This window comes from Zootermopsis nevadensis, unplaced genomic scaffold (assembly GCF_977971745.1).
Source record: "Zootermopsis nevadensis isolate Lab colony 2312 unplaced genomic scaffold, Znev_1.0 Znev_ptg000025l, whole genome shotgun sequence".
In the NCBI taxonomy this organism is placed as follows: domain Eukaryota; kingdom Metazoa; phylum Arthropoda; class Insecta; order Blattodea; family Termopsidae; genus Zootermopsis; species Zootermopsis nevadensis.
Genome location: NW_028259157.1, coordinates 8,738,569 through 8,759,244, shown reverse-complemented (window position 1 = coordinate 8,759,244; position 20,676 = coordinate 8,738,569). Strand labels below are relative to the sequence as shown.

The window sequence follows — 20,676 nt, the reverse complement described above, 5'->3', positions numbered from 1 at the left end:
CCTCTGCAGCTGGTAGTGAGATATTCATTTAACAATCTGAGAAACATCAGTCTATGAGGCTGATCTTATGTAAATTATGAATTTTTTTGTATTGTTTTGAAAATGATACACTTCTAAGTTTATGCAATTTTAATTCATTCAGCAGTATTATTATTTAATAACTGCTATGTAACGTGAACATGTCTGTAGGCATTAATGACAACTGTTAACACTACTTCCTAACATGTACTCCTTATTTTATAATCTTCAATTATCAGATTATTGTTAAATAATATGAAAGACTGAAGTCAATGTGAAATTAATTTTTGATAAAGTTGTTGAAGCAAAAGGTACCTACATAATAATATGGGAGTATTAGCAAGCATACTTTATTAGGAATTCATGGATGACCATCTATTAAGGAGTATACAGAGTAATCAAATAAATGTGAAATACAAACTGGCAAGGACATTGGCAAATGACAGAAGTGATATCTGTACTGATGACAATTGTCATAATGAAAAATGACAGTGGCAATTTAATTATAATGTATCAACACAGAAGTAAAATCATCCATCAACTGACAAGTTAAATAACAGAGGCTTACTTAAAATTAATATAAAGACAATAATATATTAAATATCTAAAGATTTACACATCAGTACTAAACAAAATTACAGCTGTGCATATTTAAAGTTTTTGCTGTAAAACTGTTTCATGAATTCCTTCTTGAAATCTATAAGTACAAAGAAACATAAGTGTGTTAGGTCAACAAATTTTTTAAACAGGATCTAAGAAACGCAGGACTTGTAGTATACTGCAGTGAAAATGAATAATAGATTTCATAATGGTGTTATATCAACTGTAGTGATTGCGAATAATGTATAAGAAAGATCATGTTTTGAGGCCAACATCAATACATGCCAGATTTATCATGAAAGGTCAATTAGATCAGTCAGTTGAAGTGAAGCAAAAGGATTAAAAATAAATTTTATCTTTAAACCTACAGTATACAGAGGAAAAAACGAAGTGTACATAAAATGTTTTTTGAAGTCCAGATCCAGTCATGTTTCATAACACTTTTGGTCCCTGAATGCATCACCATAGAAGGGGAAGAAAAAAAAATTGTTACATCAGAAAGACATATCATTAGAATCCTCAGTTGTAAGAAAATGCTTATGCAGAAACTGAAAAAACAAAAATATAAATCAGATATATTATCTTCATACCAATAATATGCCTCTACAAAAAATAATAAACGTACTAATACTTTCAAAGACTGGAAAGAGATGTGTTGGTTGATGAATTTACATAGTATGCCTTGAACTTGTCTTCAGCTTCAAGTATACAGCTTGTTTATATCTACACAATATAAATAAAAATTACTCTTGCATAATTAAATTAATATCTATACTAGTGGCAAGTACTTGTTAACACAATAAGGAACCTTCTTCTGGTTCCATAAAAGGCAGGAAATTTCTTGGTTACCAAGCCCCTCAAGATGGACTCTGCTCCATGGAGTTAGTTTATTAGTTAACATAACATTTTGCATTATTCATTAATATTCACTGTACCTTACACTTCTACACCTGGTATTGCCAGCAGCACTGTTAAATATTGTAACACTCCCTTTCATTTACAAATTTTCAGGCAACAGCACCAATTAATGACTGTGCCTACTAATGTGTCAATCACAGACAGTTACAATTGGCTAATATAATGTAAAATTCCAGGGAGACGTTAAACAGGAACACATACAATATAAAGCCTTTCATACTTTAATGTCAACTTTGTCCAATGCAACCTGATTCCACAAACGAGTCCTGATGATCAAATCATGGAAATTTTCCCATAAGACTGGATTCTGAGGAAATTTCACAAACAAAAGTGAAAAAGCATTAAAGTTAAATTTTGATGGTTAAATTGCTGATAGCTGAAAACAAAATGGTGCAGATGAGATTACTTTAAACCCATTACACAATTATTACTTCATAACAACTGAGACTGAAACAGAAAATGGCTGTCTTCTTGGTTGTTGCTCTGTGTCATCTAGTAGAAGTTCATCAGTGTTTCAGAGCTGCTTCCTACCTCCATCATCAGGGCAGAAGACAGCCATCTTCATACTTGCTGCCATGAAAACCTGAAATCTCACATGACTGAAATAAATTTACTATAATAATTTACTATATTTTATTCACTCATACTTCACTAAATTTGTGGAACTACGAGAATGCACATCCCTAGTAATACTCTCACCTGCATTATGCACACAAATGGAAATAAACAACGCAATTCAGCATGTCCTCAATAACAATGGTTAAACTAATTAAAAATAAGATCACATAAAGAAAGCCAAATGCACACCACATTATAACTGTCATTGTATTCCATTTTGAATTTGCAATAAAATACAGACATACAGAACAGACACTTTATACAAAATACTTTACAATGGAGATATATTTCACTGCTGGCCATCATATGCTTTTCCATTTCCCATCCATAATCCATTATATCCACAGCAGCACATTTTTTCAGACTTTGTCACACACACACACTCAAAAAGAGCTAGCAGGTGTGAGTATATAACAGTTATGCATGCCATCACTAGTAGAGGTCATAATCTCATGCATACTTGCAAGTTGCATGGCGGGCTTCTTGCCACTTACACTGTCACATTCATGTAATGTGGGCAATGTTTATTAAATTCAGTGCTACGTTGACACCAATGAGCACAAATTCTCCCACCACAACACAATATGAAAGAGGTCAACTATCACCAAGATGGAAGCCAAGCTCAAAAAATTACAAAATTTCTACCAGTTCTATTATTAATAATGACTTTCAAAATGAAGTATGCACTTGCATAAAACATTTGTTAATGTACTGGTATGGAGTGTCTCTGAAGTAATAAAATTGTTAATTTACCAGTTCAATTAATACAACAGACATATCCACATATATTACATGTATTAAGATAAAAACATTTTCTACTAAAATCCATAACTGAACTATAATGACTCTGCAGGAACTTAAGAAAAATGATTCATGCCCTTAAGAAATTAGGTGTTTGAAATATTTATACTGAAAACACTGTTTTGCAAAATCAATCACACTGAAATGTGTAAATGCATTTGTACCAGAGTAAATAAAATATAACTGCTCTAATTTTTACATTAAACATTTTACATTGCTAGGAACAAAATTAAAAGGACTGCAATTGCTAATTACCTCTAACCAGTAATCATGATATAACAGATAGTGTGATTTCTATACTTCTATTCACACTTCCATTAACGAGAAGGTGATATATTTTGAAATATGGCTTTCACTGCCTCAAAGACCTGAAAATGAAAAGTAGATAAATTAATAATTCGAATTTAACTGGTAACACTGACAACAATACAGGAATCAAGAAATACTCAGGCTTGTGTTACATTTCAAGTAACAGTCTGTCAAATAATGTGTTAGGATGAAACAAAATGGGCACAAATCAGGAGCATCATGGTATAATAATAAATCCTAAGGATGTGGGAGGGACAGATCATGCAACATGTCCAAAAAGGTACATGAGCAAACTCAGATATGAAGGCTGAATTGTGGTTTTTCATGGTGCACAGATGTATTTCGAATGATCATGCCACAAAAGAATATACATATGATACATGCAATTGTGAACAGTTAACAAGTGACAGACAACGGAGATCCCCATTACAACGTTTTTATCCTTCAGACTTCACATTTGCTATAGCTACATTAGTAAAAATTCTCATTCTGGGGACCTGAGCGAAGAACACCTTATGGGCTGATCCTTGTCCACCAGTTGCATTTCTCCTATAGGGGTATGCAACCTCAATGACAATGGGTCATTGTTGCACAGCAATAAGGACAGAGGCCTCACTGTTGGAATACACTGTTGCACATGGTACAAGATATCACAGACTGAACAGAATGTTGTGCAAGAATAACCTCAAATTGTATTCATGTAAAAATGATATGCACCACAATCATTACCTTAGGTCACATTGGTGTAATAATGACCTACAACATGTGGCATGAAGAACTCCTTTGGAATGTCAGTGTACCCTAATGAGTACACATTTCCAAAGATACCAAAAGACTTGCAATCTACTATATACAGGCCTTAGTCTGAATACTGCCATCTTGCACTTACTGATGACATACAGAATCTGACAAACATGGGAAATGGGTATTTTATACAATCGATGATCTTCATTTTCAAATTATGAATTGTAGGTTCTACAGTATCGTCTTATGCTGGGTGTCAGAAAGTTGCACAGAAAACATAGATTGTACCATTAACTTTCTTTACACATCATACTGGAAATTCACCTACTAATATAAAGTTAGCACTTCTACTCTATACTATATTTTCAGATAATTTTTATTTTCTAATGATTCACACTGATTTTGTAATCTTTCTCAGAAATGAAGGTTGTAGATGGCACAATTTCACTCAAGATTATTACTTGATTTTGATAGAGACTGAAGATACTGTAAAAGGTACACCTTCAAATCAAAAACTCTGGAAAAATATCAAATATATTAAATATATTACCAACCTCATCTGGTGTACCACCTGCATCCACTTTTTTCACTAAATTCTGCTGTTCATAATACTGAATGATTGGCACTGAATCATTCATATATGTATCAAATCGTTTCTTTAGACTTTCAGGATTGTCATCTGACCTGCCACTCCCAGCGGCACCTCTTTCTAGACAGCGGCTTACACATACCTGCAAGATACATTTTTTTTAAATTTCAAAGCTATTTCATTTAATACTTTTGCAGTAGCAAATTTGCTGTCTTGAGCCTGGATATGATGTTTCTCTCACACCATGGTGCAACAACACTAAATAACTTATGTAATTCATACCACACTGCCATACAAAAAATCAACTTGGAAGAATTTATGAAAGCTACACACAATTCTATGATCGGAAATAATTTTTTGAAAAATATGTCCTAAACACCTCACCTCCTGAGGGCAGTCAAAAAATAAAACAAAAAGAAGATTCACATTAGCAGCCATTTGTCTGTTCCAGCCATCCAGATTATCCTGATTTCTTGGAAACCCATCTATCAAGAATTTACTGGATCCAGATTTCTTCATGGCCTGAAATAATAAACTAAATTATTTACCATATGCCTTAAAATCCATATAATTCTAACTTGCATTCTTATTAATTTTTAATTAATCATGAGATAATTACAGTGGAAACCACATTAAATGTTTATCTGGGCTTCAAGATTTTGAACCTTCAATAACAATTTTTATAAAATTATAACTATAATTAATTTCTTTATAAGGCAAATAAACTTAGAATAACATGCAAATATCCAATAAAAAGGATTACACAAAACAAATTATAATGTTCTAGTTTTTCGCTAGAAATCCATGATGCCTATGCTGGTGGTTACAAAGTCTATGGTGTGCACAGTCTCTGTGCACACTGGAATCACAGATCTGAAACATGTTCCATTTTCCTGCGTAGTACTGTGATGGGTTGCTTCCATTATCTTTTGAAAATTGGCACAGACAGTATTTATTAACATGCCAAAATCATAACTATGTCTGATAATACAGTGAACAAGTTCATTATAAAATATACATTATCCAAAATACTGATAAAACATGAAAACCAGGACAGCATTACTAATTTATTTGTTTAAACTTTATCTGTCAGCTGATTACAATCATCAAATCACATTCCAAAGGATGGATTTGACTTTGTCTTCAGATGTCATCTCTTCTGTTGGATTTGTACACTGAACGTTGCTAAATTTGTGGGCACAAATAGTGAAGCCATTGGTCTACTCATATCAACTAGGCAAACATTTATCTGATAATGTATGAATAATAACCTTAAAATTATAGCAACATTCCGAAGTATCATAGTTCAAACTACAGAAATCAGTAATACAAAACTGTCATTAATACATTTAAAAAAGGATCATGATATATTTGTATTTGGAAGTTACAACTTAACAGTAAAATAGACCATTCACGAAATACCAAATACAAATTATAAACTGTAATATAATAGCATTATACCTTTTCAATCAGACTACAAGTAATCTCAACAGGAACTATCCTTCCATGTTTAATATTGTCTTCAATCAATTCTCCATACTCCGATCCTTCTTTATTCCGTTCCTCACGAAGGAGGTCTCCAGCAGAAAGATGAATGAAACCAAACTCCTGCATATACATATTTTAATAAAGTAAATAATATTACTGACTATGTACTTTATGATGAAGCTCATCAATGAAAATAAATATATTTACAAGGAACAGGCAACATTTCTAATATCTTTAATATGTTTCTACATGAATTTTTGGTTGACACCAGTCATGATTCTAAAGACTTCTTCAAGCTAATATGCTTTTACTGTCAGATGCAATATACCAACAAATTATTCCATACTTCATTACAAAATAAAGCAGGCAAAGTAGATTGATTTCAATTGTTCACACTGAAAATGGGGACATACCTCATATTAAAAGAATTAATAAACTGTAGTAATGTCCTCGTGTATGTTCGATAAATATAAAGCTATCTACAATGTATTATTAGCAATAAATGGGTTACAGTACCAAACCAAAATTAAATATAAGGAGCAAATGTAAATTAACCCCAAACTTGCACTATTCATTAATGTTAAGTGCTGAGTTAACTCACCCTGTTACATGACACTGTAAAATTACATTGCACAGGTACATGGATATGCTAATTAAAACAGAGCATTATTAATGTGAACAGGTAGGAACATCACCAATCTTACCTTAACTATATTTGTACATTGTGTTCCCTTGCCAGCACCAGGTGCACCAAGAACAAATACCACATCAGGTTTTATTGTAGAACTCATGGCTAAACTCCTAATTCCATTTAATAAACGGGTAAACATCCAAACTGAAACATCATACACTTACTCTTAAATATTTCTTTTGTACTTCACATTATATAATGTTTTTGAACACACAGATATAATTCAATCCAAAAGAGAGAAAACTTTCATTTTAATTTCTATTTCAATTTTAAAATTTGTTTCAGATGCAGTGACTTGTTCATTAATGTGTATTAGGTTTTTGGAATAACTTCTCAATATAGAACATACATATCAACACCCTCAACATGCATCCACAAAATGCCATCTGCCACAAAACTTGTTCAATTGTTTTGTTTATGCCTGCTGGACCCAACAAAAACATGTCAGTAATATAAATTCAGTCAGATGGCATTAAACTCAACCTAACCTGTCACCAAATTCAGATGTTTCAAAAATAAAAAGTCCAAAACAGGAAAAAATTTGTTTTAACATAGTTAGTACAAATACAGACAGTTATTGGTAAATAGTGCAACTGAGTCTTATTTTTTAATTGTGGTCTATTTAATGACAATAAGTAGCTCACATCATATAGTGCTGAGTAACATGATAACTAATACATTGGAAAGAACATGGAAGGAACTATCCCAGCACTTGCCTGTAGGGAGTGCTAACTACTTGACTTCGATTTTTGGTGTATAACCACATGTAAAATATCATGCAAGTAAACAAGGCACAAGTAAGTGGTCACCACATTGTCAAAATAAAAGTGGTATTCTTTCGTGCAACCATAACAAATAGAAGTTATCTATATTCATATTCAAAGCAGTTCTTGGTTCTATCACAAACACATTAATGCTACAGCATCAAGGTAATTTTTTGTGTATTGGCTAACAAACTGCTCTCCTAGGACATGATTAGTTTTGAAGGCTGAAACGCTAGTGAGTAACTTAGGATTTAAAAATGCTCAGATTACTTTCTAAAAGTGGCATGTACCAATTTCACATAATAATATGTGGCTACCGCAAACATATTATTGTACTAATCTACAGAAACATCAGCTGAAAATTGACTGATTTCAGTTTACTGGACCCAAGTAAACAACGGTGGCTAACAGCCTATCATTTGTCTACTTCATTCATTACTTACACAAGGAATATACAAATTGGAGAAACTTAGATTTAAAAATATTAACATGTTTCCTAATTTGTTGGGTTATACATAAATGCTACAACTTCGAGAGTTTGTAGCATGAGATCGTTTAAATAATGCAGTTTGTTTATACGTTTTACATCTTGATAAGAATATAAATTTGACAGGCGAAACTGCAATTTGTGTATGACTCATGTTTTCTAAAACATGCATGATCTCTTACACAGCACTATTAGTAAATCAGTAAATAATGCAATAGCACTTACCTTTGAAGACTTCAGTTTCAAAAACCTTCAGTATCAATCTGTCACTTTACGGTACAACTACATAAAGCGTAACCTGTCAGCGGCATTTAACGTTTCTATTGCATATATTCCTATAACTGCCTTCAAAAATGTCCTATGCCCATTGAATTCCACTTACGGCCATAGTTATCTACAACACAGTTCTACAGACGCCTTTGCTCAGAGAGATAAGTACCCAGTTGGAACACTTTGAAATGCAATAATAAGAGTCTTCCTTGAACCGTTTCTCATTTCAGTGGCGGCATTACAGGTTAAACGGTTTTCGCAAACCTTCAGTGACAAACACTTTTGATAAAGACCACATTATAATAACGCGGCGTTACAAGTCTTTTACCATACCTAACCAAAATTTACAAATTGAAGGCTCCCACAGCGAGTTTTTTTATTTTAGTGGCTTGCACTAGTATGTAAGATAAATAAAAACTCAACCGATACAAATTACTAGTGCCATCTACACACTGGAAACGTGCTAATTTCTGTTATCTGTCACAGTACGTCGGTAGCCCGGTCGCTATGGGAGAGTTTTTGTTTGTAGTGATGGGATGGAGACTATCACCATGTGGAGATAGGATGTTGACAGTCTTATTGTCCAGCTTCTATATGGTATTGGGCAATCATACCGATGATGGTGAAAGGGAGCACCTATGAAATGTCGGAGAACTTATATCAGACTACATGGTGCAACAACCCGGAAGACATTTCAGGCAATTCTACTTGCAATATGCTGGTTCCGGTACAATGTCAACTTCTTCGTTACCTTATGGACCAACTACGAATAAACTGTATGAGCCAAAAAGGCCAGCCAGTAAACTGAGTAGATATGTCTGGCTGCCTTGAGTTTGGTTCATGTAGGGCACAGGTTTTTTTTCTTTGTTGCTACACAGCCAGCTTCCTATTGAATACTTCCTGAGGGGTTTTTCTATGGTAGCAGGAGCTTGAAACTGACCATTTACTTCTGTCTAGTGTGAACGTCTAGGATGCATGAGCATCTACCTTTACACTCCCTACACATCTTCAAGATGTGGTGCTTAGGCACAAGGGCAAATTTGACCTTTATTGTATGGGAAATAGGGGATTTAAACATCCCTGTATTGTGGGCCTGTTGAACAGATTTTAGCTCAGGGAAGGGTTATTAGTCATGGACACACAGCCAGCTGAACTGCATGCAAGCTGTGATGCACAGCAAATGAAGACTGAAAGCAAATTCTAAACCATTAGTAGACCATGGTAAGGGAGCCCCTTGTAAAGGAGAACAGCAGACGTAATCAGTTTGTACGAGTATCCTATGACATCAGCCACAATATCTTTTACACATACTTAAATATAGATCCTATCAAATGAATTTCATCTGTGAGATTTCAGGTTATCACAGCATTAGGCATAAAGAAGACTGTCTCCTGGGACACTGTGCACTGATGATGGAGGCAGTAAGCACCTCTGAAAACATTGGCCAGTTTTTACAACATTACATGTCACAACACACCAGAAGACAGTCATGTTAATTTCAGCTGCATATACTACTGATGGCATTAGCTATCAATTAACAAGCCTTTAATGTGAGATTGTTTTTATTTTGTTCACAAATGAGACCATACAAAGTAGTGAGTTTCGAGTGCTGAGTGACAGAACAAGGAATGAGGGAAGGAGAGAGATACAACTGCATGTCAGTCCTGTGCCATTATGAAGTCTGTTCCAAATAAACACACAATTGTTTTAATAAATACAAAGACTGACCCATTTTAGCAACTGTGCATATAATTTGTGTAACTGCCAAAAAAGAAGATGCTTATTTTAGATTTCCAGAGTATTGATTATAAATGACTAGACTTAGATGACCTTATTCAATAATGAATTGAGACTGAAGTGCGAGAACAAATACATTATCTACTGAAGGATTGAAACAGAGAAACAACAATCCTGCTTCAGTTTGTAATTGTCATAATGTAAGAATTACTTTCTGAAAGCAGTTAAATAAAAAAATATTCGTATTCTTTCGTGTATCGAATTATGGAAATATTAATTTCCAATTGTCGTATGTATAGTATTTTCATACAGAGGGTAAATACTACAGCACTGGTAAAATATGTCAACATTAATGAAAAAGTAATAGAAATTTTTAGATGTTACTGGAGATGCTGGCATTATTTCTCACTTATTCATTCATGATGTACATATTTCACATTGTAGTATATTCCATGTAATTTGGTGCAGTTTTAATACCTATATATATGCTGACAGTGGTGATGATAATGGATATGATGATCATGATGCAATAACATAAAGTCAACACCACCTTGTTCCATGCCCATTTTTAGAAGGCTGTGTTGGCATGTCAATTTGGTTCATCCCTTTCTTCTCCACAATGAATTGAAAGTTCTTGCATGAACCTATTGGCAGAAAACATTATGAACAATTTAATATTCAGAACTGATTTTATAGAATGTTCTTACAATTATCTTAATTGAACTAATGAAATAATTAGGATATTTCACACCTAATTCCAGGCAAATGCTGGAATTGCACCTTAAACTAGGCCATGACTGCTTCCTTCTACATCCTTTCCAATTCATTACTCATTAATTATTCTATTATTCAATGTTTTATAGTCTGAGCTACTGACAGCCTAATTAAATTAACTATAAATGAATGAATGAGTACATAAACAAACCTCATACCAATTGCATATCTGGTTCTCAGTTCATGACTGTGATGAAATCACATTTTATGAACAAACAAACAAACAAATATCAGGGGTTAGCAGATTCACACTACCAGCTTTTAATTGTGGAAATATGCATTAAGCATGTAACTTTGAAATTACCACCCATCCTTTGATGGTTATGTTGTGTTTTAGGTTTCAACACGAGCTTCTTGTCTAATCTTCAATTCTAAGAGTCCAAAATCATCAGATTCTGCAATAACATAATAGATCATAAAATGTATCCAGAGAGGACTTACTGTACTGAGGCATCTCTTAATACCTTAGTAAAAAATTTAAGTGGCTTGCTATCCCTGCATAATGGTGTTCACAGTTCTCCAGCAGGGACAACATTTAGTGAGAAGGCAGCTATTGTCTCTCCCTTCTTGCCCTCAGCTTTTGCTGTGTATTGGCCTAAGTCTGCTGTGCTACAGTTTGTAACCTCAAACTTGAATTTCCTTTTACCATCCTGGACGAACTGGTACTTTGAACTTTGTTCATCTACAGGCTTGCCATCCTTCAGCCATGTCACTGTAATAAAAATTAGAATATCAGAGCTGACTTACACAAGTGTTTAAAAATTGAATCTGTGATCACTGTTTATATGTACATATATGAATAATTAAATTGCATTCTGTATTCTAACAGTCTTGCAGAAGAATTTGAGGTTTACATGGTGGTGAGTCTGAAGATGGCACCCTTATGATGGAGGCAGCAAGGACCTCTGAAACGTCAGACTACACGGCACAACAACCCAGAAGACAGTCATCTCCAGTCTTGCAGAAGAATCAAAATTAACAATGGTATAAATATTTATGTTGCCCTCAGTGGACCAGTGATTAGCATGCTCGCCACTGGACCCAAGGTTCGAGGGTTCAAACCCAGCCGAGGTTGATGGATTTTTAAAGGTGATAAAAATCCGTAGCACAACTTCTTTCGTAGATTTATGGCATGTAAAAGAACCTTATGAGATGTTTTGTAAGCAAAATTCAGTGGCCATTTCTCACCCATGTCTCTCTTGATTCTGTACTAGATGGCTTTAGCAGACAAATCAGGATTGAGTAGAAATTGTGGAGAGGCAGTGGGTTTGTCACTCACTACTCAAATGCACCTTACAAGACTAATAAGGACATTGCCTTGAGCAACTGTCCCAGAACGGGTCAATAGGCCCAATCCTTGTAGTAGTTGATGATAAATATTTATTATACATTTTAAATCAAGTCCCTGGTATGTCAATGAATGTGTTTGCGTAATAATAAAGACCCATGTAAAATTTAACAAATTGATATGTATAATTGTATTTACCAACAGCTTCTTAAAATACAGATATGAATTCACATCCCACATGAAGAGACTTAATATTACAAGAAAATTAGTATTTTAATATCTGATAAAATCATACATGTATTCTACCTCATACACCCATAGCACAACTTCACAATTTTTGTTTGTGCTTCGGATAGGAGAATAGTCGTCAGGTTTTCATAACTTTGCAAATTTGAAAAGTTAATGTGCCATGGCCCTTATTCAGTTAAAATGATGCACATGATAACTAGAACTCACCTTTTTGTGGCACTTTCTCAATTTCACACTCAAACTTGACGCTCTCCCCTTCCTGGACAGTGGCAGACTGCGGGAATGTTTTGAACACAGGGCTCTTTGGCTCTTCATTTGGTACTGAAACATTTAACAAATATATGAGTATATCATAATTTTGCCCATTCAAGATTAACATAAACGTTCTACACAAGCAGTAATAAATTTCCATTTAGCTATCATTAAATAAGGCATGCAGAATTAAAGACTGCATTTCAATAAATTTAAGACTGGTCATTTTAAGAAGTACAGAAGATGAATTACCACTAGTAAAATCAACCATCCTTTTAATAGAGAGACTTGATAAAAAATCATTCCAATGAGCTAAAAGTTATTTTTAAAAATTCCATGGAAATTTTCGATTGACATGTGACATAAGAAAGGCTGAATGGTACTGAAACTACTTCGTTATGAATGCCAAAAATATACAGCATACAAAGAGAAAAATTTAAATGCATGATACAAATGTGAAGGTAACTTAAATCTGCACTTGGTAAGACAGTCTCAAACATATGAGGGTTTTGAAACGTACCTAAGACAACCAGAGTGCAGCTGCTGAAGGATTCCCCTGCATCATTGAATGCTTCACATGTGTATGTACCTGAATCTTCAGGGAAAATCTCAGCTATATTCAGTTTGTATATATTAGCTTCATTTGTATATTCAAAGTCTTTACTTGGCTTTATTTCTTTGTTATTATGAAGCCATATTACATCAAACTTCTGAGCACCTGTTAAAAGAAAAGTGTTGTACATAAAATAAATAAAAACACTAACATTCCTTAATGAAATAAACTAATAAAATAATACATAAACACATTTCTTTGTTTATAGACCAAATATTAAACATATTTTTTGTTGAGGATGGATGTTTAAGATGGATTCAAGGTGAATTAACAACGCCCATTAAATTACAATAAAATATCTTTTTCTTTATACTATTCAAGTCATTTAATGGTTTTACTTATGTAAAACTGTAATTTATATGGAGTATCAATCATCAACTGCCATGAAAGTGTAAATATTTAGTATTTATCGTGTGCCATCAAATGAAAATCAATATAACCTATGATGTACAATAATCACTGAACCACAAAGCCAAGCTGATAAGAATACTTATAATCAGATTTCTAGGATTCAAGTGTTTAACTAAAACTATTCAACATACCTATAATTCGGCATGACAATATAACAGGTTCACCATCTTTTACATATTCTGACTTCAAGTGGCTGACAATCTTTGGAGGTCTGTCCCCACTTTTTGCTTTGCTTCCTGAATTCTGCATAGCTGAAAAGAAACAGCAAACATCAGAAAACATTTCTCATGTGTCGTGATTAGAATAATTAAGATATTACTAGACATTTCTAATTACTTTTAGTTAGAGATATCCTTAATTTATAACTTACAAGACATTCTGGACAACATTTGATGACATTCCTAAGGTAATATATATTTGGTACTTTAAATTTATTTATAATAATGCAATGAAAGAAAATTACATGGTAAATCATCTTGAACAGATACTCCAACCTAGAAGATATTTCACACTTACGCTTCACTGTAAGTTTGCATGTTGTCTTTGCTGTACCCATCGAGTTGGTGGCTTCACACACATAATGACCTTCATCCTCTGGGAACACTTCATTTATTGTAAGTGCTGCAACTCCACCCTTATATTTCAGGTCCACAATATCAGAAGAACTTAGTGCCTAGGAACAATTGAACTTCATTACAAATGCACCAGTAAGTATGCACTTTGATTATGTATACCAAAAGCTGTCTTTCAATTCAGGGAATAACAAAAGAATCAGGGATCGAACCCCGGTCGTCCAGTCCGTAGCCAGTAACTATACTGACTGAGCTATGCCAGCTAGCCTCAGGAAAACATAAATAATCTTAAAAACTTGTAATATTTAACCATCAAGCTGTATGAAATAGAAACAATGCTAGAAAAATGAGCAGCAGGAGGAGAAGAAGAATAACAAGAAAAAGACAAGTACAGTGTTGAGACAAATGGTGGAAAAGATCAAGCTAGAGATACAATTTTATTTGGATGTGTTGTCAAACTATGAGTAGTGTAATTACATTCCAGACTGTAATTATTTCCATAGCTACATTAATTTATGTTTTCTAGTAGTAATTACATATACACACTTGGCCATTCTTTGTCCACTTGACCTGAGGTTCAGGGTCTCCCTTTATTGTGCAGGTAAGATGAAGTTGATCTCCATCACTGATTGTTAAATCTTGAAGCTTCTGGGTGAATTCAGGTTTACACATCAGTGAATCATCTGGGGGTACTAAAATAAAGTAATGATGTAATAGGATGTTACAGCACATGTCAAACAACAGATAAGATAAACTAGAAGAAATCTCAAATAGAAGAAAAGTTTGTAAATCCTTCCAACTGGGATTAATATTAGGCACAGGTTGCAAAAGGTCAACTCAAGGGGAAAAAAAATTGAAAAGATGTTACAGTAAAACAAATACTTTTATTTAAATTATGCTCATATACTGAACAAATCAACAGACTTCATTGTTACCAGTTCAAAGAAATTAAAATGGATGTTCAAGTTATAGAAAGGGTCACTAGTGAATTATAAACTGGTAGAAAAATAAATTAAGAGCGTAAGAAATGCTTAAGTAGAGGGAATGAAGGAATGCTCAACAGCTATATCTGAATCCCTAACTTGACTGTGGTATTTTATTGTCACTTGATGTGGTCAAACTTAAACTGATGGCATAAATATACTTACATAAGTTTGATACATGATTTAGCTTCATGGAATGAAAGGCAAAAGTCAAAGAAGAAACATAGGATCACAGTTACTTACATATTAGTTCTTTGGTTGCACTACGTGACCTTGATGGACTATCAGTTGCATCCAATTTGCTTCCATATTTTCTTATAGTGCGCTTGTCTGATGTGTCATTAGTATTTGAACTGCTCACTGCTATTGTGGCTGCAGACTGTTACACAAAAGCCATAAATTACTATAATTATTTTTAATGTGCTCGATAATATACATAAAGTAGAATGTGAGCCACTGGCTTTGTTGTAAGATGATGCACATTACATCAAATACTGTAAGTACATTAAAGCCCTTTAGAAAATAGGTAACATATATAAAATGCATGAAAACAATATCAAAATGAGCTTCATGCATGTTCTAAAGTCAGTTATTATATTTGTAAGTTTAAGATAATTATTTTCTTTGGAGCTGATAGCAGATGAAGAAATTTGTTAATAAATATAAAATACAGTAACGTTATACACTAACTTTTGCCAGACTGTGATAATGATTCAGTTCAGTTGCAGTTTCTTAAACACTGGGATGTTTTTACCTTGTAACTGCTTTGAACAGAACTGCTGTGTTGGTTAGATGAGGATTTGCTTGTGCTGCTGTAACTTGACTTGTTGACTGTGACAGACTGGGGTGCTGGTCTACTAGGTTTTTCAATATATCTGCGGTCTGTAAAAGGTTAAATATACTACTCAACTTGTATGGAACACATACTTTACTAGTTCATATACTTGATATTGTTGTGGACAGTGAAAAGAAGAACAAGAAAAACAATTAAAATGAGATATGTAATAGAATAATTTACTGACAAAGTAAAAGAATGAAATAATATCAAAGTACTGCAAGAGCTGAAGAGATGAATTACACCTAATGCTTCATTTGTCATCTACATTTGTGTGCTAATAACAGTAATTTATTCCACTGTTATATGGATAGTAATACCATATTAACCATTATCACTATTTTTTGTTGTAAATATACTTTTTTATATTACCTAAATACTAACATTAACTGCCAAAACACATTACCATAAGGAAGCAGAGGAAGTTGTACAAACTAGTAACTGGAAGACTACTAGATCTGGAATTATTATGTTCTAAGATAACAGGACAAGCAATGGCCTCATTTGTACGCTAACAAAATAAAGAGAAATATGAATGTACTTTCTGTGCAAAATTTGGTTGTGCCTATAATCCAATTTCTTTATACAAACTTAAATGATGCATTGTTAAGCACCATTAACCAGGAAATACACAGTCCATTAAAATAGCTCACAATAAAGATCCAAAAATTTTGGTCCATTAAATTCTGCATGGGAAGACCACTAGAATTTGCTACACTGGGGGACAAGAAAAGAAATGGAAAAATAAGTTAAGGCAAGAGAAGATAAGAAAAGAAGAGTGAAAGAAAGTAAAGTTCTTTTCAATTTGCAACAGGTAATAGCATTCTGTAAGTGTTAGAAATACTTGTCCAAATTGGCTAACTTGTACATTAATATTTTAATTTTGTATTTTCTACTTGGGATGCATATGTACAGTTTACAAAATAAATAAATAAATCATAACTTCGAAATACAACTGCTACATTATTCAAAATTTATCACTACATAGCTTAAAATACAGGGTCAGCAGAAAATTAACATATAACCATGTTTTTAACCCTTATTGTAATGGTAAATGTTTTGAATCCTTGTGCAATGCACACTGAGCTAAATCCCACATAAGTGGCAATCCACAGACAAAAAAGGTTAAACTAAAATGGTAATATGGAAGCAATATCTATATTGCAAGCAAATATAAGGATATGCAAGTATTTGAAAAGCATGAGATGAAAATAATAATGATCATTTTTAGTAATTATGTAGCATACTTTTAAATTGTAATTATTTCATTATATCTATTATTACTTTTAGAATTAATTCCAAATTAATGAAAATTCTGGTGATTAATCCTGTATTATAAATATTACAATTAAAAATATAAATGTAAAATGTCTCTTGTGCCAAAGCACAATGCCATAAAATGCATAAGAAAGTGGAGGTTAAACTCAATGCACTCTTAACCTTAGTTCAAGATTACGATGAATTATCAGCTTAACATAGCTAATCTCATCATGGCAGTGAAAATAAAGTTCCTGTCTGTGCTGGGAAGTGGACCCCCTTCTTCCATCATAATGGCTATTTTCATGGTCAGAAGCATGACTAGGCTGATTACTTCAGTCTGCATAACATAATTAACTCTATATGCATTCACTATTTGCATCTATTACCAAGTTAGTTTATAGGCAGGTACAACTTCTTAAATTAATTTCTGCTTCTGTCCAAGAATTTAATATTTTTCTTTCAACCACATTAATTTTACTTTTCAGATATTCTCTTACACATTAACAGTTACTGAAATTATACTGGAAATATACATAAGTAAAGAACAAATAAAAAATTGCGACAATGACAGTAGAAGACATTAACGGTCCTTCAGTAATTCAATATTAGTTTATGTTCTTCTCCATCTCAGAGCATACTGAAATATGAAAAAGTAAGCATTTTCTAACTTATTACATTTTTGTAGATGACTAATTTACATCACAAACCTTTGGCGTAAAAATGCAAGATGACTTTAGGAGAAAGTATGTGTCACATGCACATACAAATACGCTACAAAAATTTCAAGTTGCACCTGTTCAAGTTGATTCATATTTCAATAACGGCAAAGTAATGTTATAGCTTGAATATCCTTAATATGTTTACTGCTACAAATGAAATATTTAAAGGAAATCAACAGCTATGAAAGAAAGAATTATTAAAATAACTAGACTATGTACAGCTAATGAAGTTAAACTAATAGCAAGATGGTAGTGGGTTACCTCCAGAGTACATCAACTTATTAGCTAACTCAGCTTGCTCAGCACTCTCTCCAAAGCCTAAGGAAGGAATCAGAGCATGAAAATCATTACAGCAAAGTAACAGTCAACTAGCATACCTTGTACTACTTATACCATATTAATACATAATGTCTATTGAAATAATATTGTTAAATAAGGAAGTTTTCAAATATATGAAGAGAATAACTAAACTGTGTTCTATGCTTATGAAAACTTTATTCTAAAGCATATCAGAATTCATATGCAAAATGTGAGACAGTAATATGATAGTGTAACCAGATTACTAACTAATTAATAAAATAATCCCACCAAGTACAAGTTCTGTGAAAATAACTGAAGACATACAATTACTTTATAATTTCAGGTATTTCAGTTGCTTCTTTTACAAGTAGAAAAGTTCCTGCTAACTACATAAAAGGCCTGCTGAAAAATTCTGAACTATACTTTTAAGTTCTTGAAGTCATGTTAAATGCAACCAGATTAGAAGGCCTGATTATTATGAAAATCTTATAAAGCACCAAAGAAACCTTCATGTACATGTTGTATATTTCTGACAGAGACTTTACTTGCCTTTAGAGTGCACTGTATCACAAATTACATGCTTGAGTACCATTAGGCTGCTGGGAAATAATATCCAAATTTACTACCTGCAAAATCTACTGAGCCTTATACATAAAGACTAAAAAAATATTAAACAAACATGGGAATGTGCCAACCTTTGTCACACTAACTGTAATGGTATTGGTGACAAATGATTTCTTAAAAATACAAAAGTTCTGTGTAATCTAACCACTACAATTTGTTTGGCTTTTCTTCAAGTTTTTATCATTTTTAGACCTAGCTAGAACAGAATTTAATCAATGTTCAGAATGAGAATTATTTTAGGGTGGTCTGACAAGTCTGTTTCTTGAAGAATTTAATGAATTTCCATCAATCTCGGTTGTGACATTATGTGGACTCGTAGGTAGGAACAAACATTTCAGATAAACATATTGTCTCCATCTTAAGGGTTAAGGTCCTGAACCCAGAACAATATTGACATCTTCACCACTGTCAGCATCTCAAATCATACATAATGATATTCATACGAAGATGAAACTGGAGACAACTATTTTTCTTTAAATTTCTTCTGTCATAAATGCAAAGGGATTAATTATACCATATTATGAGAGATGGTATAAAATCAATTTAGGCATGTAATTTGTAATGTTATAATTACCAGAGTATGACTGGAAACGGAAAAAGCAACACTACATGAATCTCAGAATTATGAAACTGAAATCCTTCAGACATGATGATTTACTGACATGTAACCAAAAATATAATGCAGGAAAAACAAGAGTATCAAATTTCTTATCATTGACAATTATATAGGTAACAGTAATATGTTGAATACGAGAACAACAAACATACCTTCAACAATAACTACACAACTTGTCTCATCAGAGCCATGAATGTTGGTTGCCACACAGCGATACTTCCCAGAGTCTTCAGGTTTGCAGTCTACAATTTCCATAAAAACCAGTCCATCAGCATGTGTCATATTGTATTCGTACTTTGTCAATTCCCTCTTCTCTTTGAACCATTTTACCTGTTAACAAAAACTGCCTCTTATACTCTGAAAAATGCTTACTTATTTAGCATATACCAGTAAGAATTAGGATGAAGTAAAAATGTAGCTCTTGCTAGTATGGCACAAAGAAATAAACAAGAGAATGACATAAAAATCAAGTTCACGTCACTGACGAAAATAACATAGGCTAATCTGTTTACTGAAACAAAAACATGCAAGGTGTAACTGAAATATTGTCATCATCATGAGAATGGGACTTTTTAAGTTTTTATATATATTTTATAAAATATTTAACTACTATTTCAATGTATTTGAAAAACCTTTTATTTTATTATGAGGAAGTACTGTTGCATGATGTGAACGCATATTTATATTGGGAAGTTCAAATTTAATGACTAGGATGTTTACAAGTTTCCGAACAAACAAATTCTGATCAGTGCATTTCTTCTATGTTGTGAAGCAAGTACTGTATAGTCACTTGGCCACACCTTTCTATAGAGCATAAAATGTGGATGGATGCATGGCCTAGCTTATGCATAGATAGAGGATTTTGCAGTATTATACCAAAAATAATGTTTGTAAGGCTAATGACAGGAGAAATTTTTACAACCTAACCACAACCTGAAAACCAAATGTCACTGATGATAGGAAAGTATACAGTCAAAATATGTAGTGTGCTGAAATGCCACTGACCCTGGTCTAGTTTCTTCAAGATGATTACAATTTTTCTCTCTGAGTATGAAGTTAATGCTACTGTATGGATGATGGCAGAATTCTACAAAGAATGGTTCCTTGGGTTTCATTACAATAAAAAACATTTCCATAAACTACACC

General features: G+C 33.1%; 2 protein-coding genes across 30 annotated transcripts in view; both read right to left on the bottom strand.

Annotated features, from left to right (window-relative positions):
• Nucleotides 1-352: 352 nt before the first annotated feature.
• Nucleotides 353-8,688, bottom strand: Cmpk (cytidine/uridine monophosphate kinase Dak1). The gene is made up of 6 exons (XM_022059470.2): nucleotides 8,253-8,688; nucleotides 6,790-6,920; nucleotides 6,059-6,205; nucleotides 4,982-5,119; nucleotides 4,563-4,739; nucleotides 353-3,323 (listed from the first exon to the last, which is right to left on the bottom strand). Exons 2-6 carry the CDS (start codon nucleotides 6,913-6,915, stop codon nucleotides 3,273-3,275), a joined length of 639 nt encoding a protein of 212 aa, XP_021915162.1. The 5' UTR covers nucleotides 6,916-6,920; nucleotides 8,253-8,688; the 3' UTR covers nucleotides 353-3,272.
• Nucleotides 8,689-9,841: 1,153 nt separating this feature from the next.
• bt (projectin protein bent) overlaps nucleotides 9,842-20,676 on the bottom strand; it is a 173,325-nt gene continuing 162,490 nt past the window's right edge. For 28 of the 29 annotated variants that reach the window (XM_087356134.1, XM_087356133.1, XM_087356138.1 and 25 more), the window contains 11 exons: nucleotides 19,683-19,860; nucleotides 18,252-18,308; nucleotides 15,931-16,058; nucleotides 15,420-15,555; nucleotides 14,740-14,885; nucleotides 14,138-14,294; nucleotides 13,753-13,872; nucleotides 13,118-13,315; nucleotides 12,553-12,666; nucleotides 11,273-11,520; nucleotides 9,842-10,678 (listed from right to left, as the gene is read on the bottom strand). In XM_087356134.1, coding sequence (XP_087212260.1) covers nucleotides 11,318-11,520; nucleotides 12,553-12,666; nucleotides 13,118-13,315; nucleotides 13,753-13,872; nucleotides 14,138-14,294; nucleotides 14,740-14,885; nucleotides 15,420-15,555; nucleotides 15,931-16,058; nucleotides 18,252-18,308; nucleotides 19,683-19,860 — 1,437 coding nt within the window. In that variant the 3' untranslated portion in view covers nucleotides 9,842-10,678; nucleotides 11,273-11,317. The remainder of the gene's footprint in view (nucleotides 10,679-11,272; nucleotides 11,521-12,552; nucleotides 12,667-13,117; nucleotides 13,316-13,752; nucleotides 13,873-14,137; nucleotides 14,295-14,739; nucleotides 14,886-15,419; nucleotides 15,556-15,930; nucleotides 16,059-18,251; nucleotides 18,309-19,682; nucleotides 19,861-20,676) is intronic. The other variant, XM_087356141.1, reaches the window with a different exon arrangement.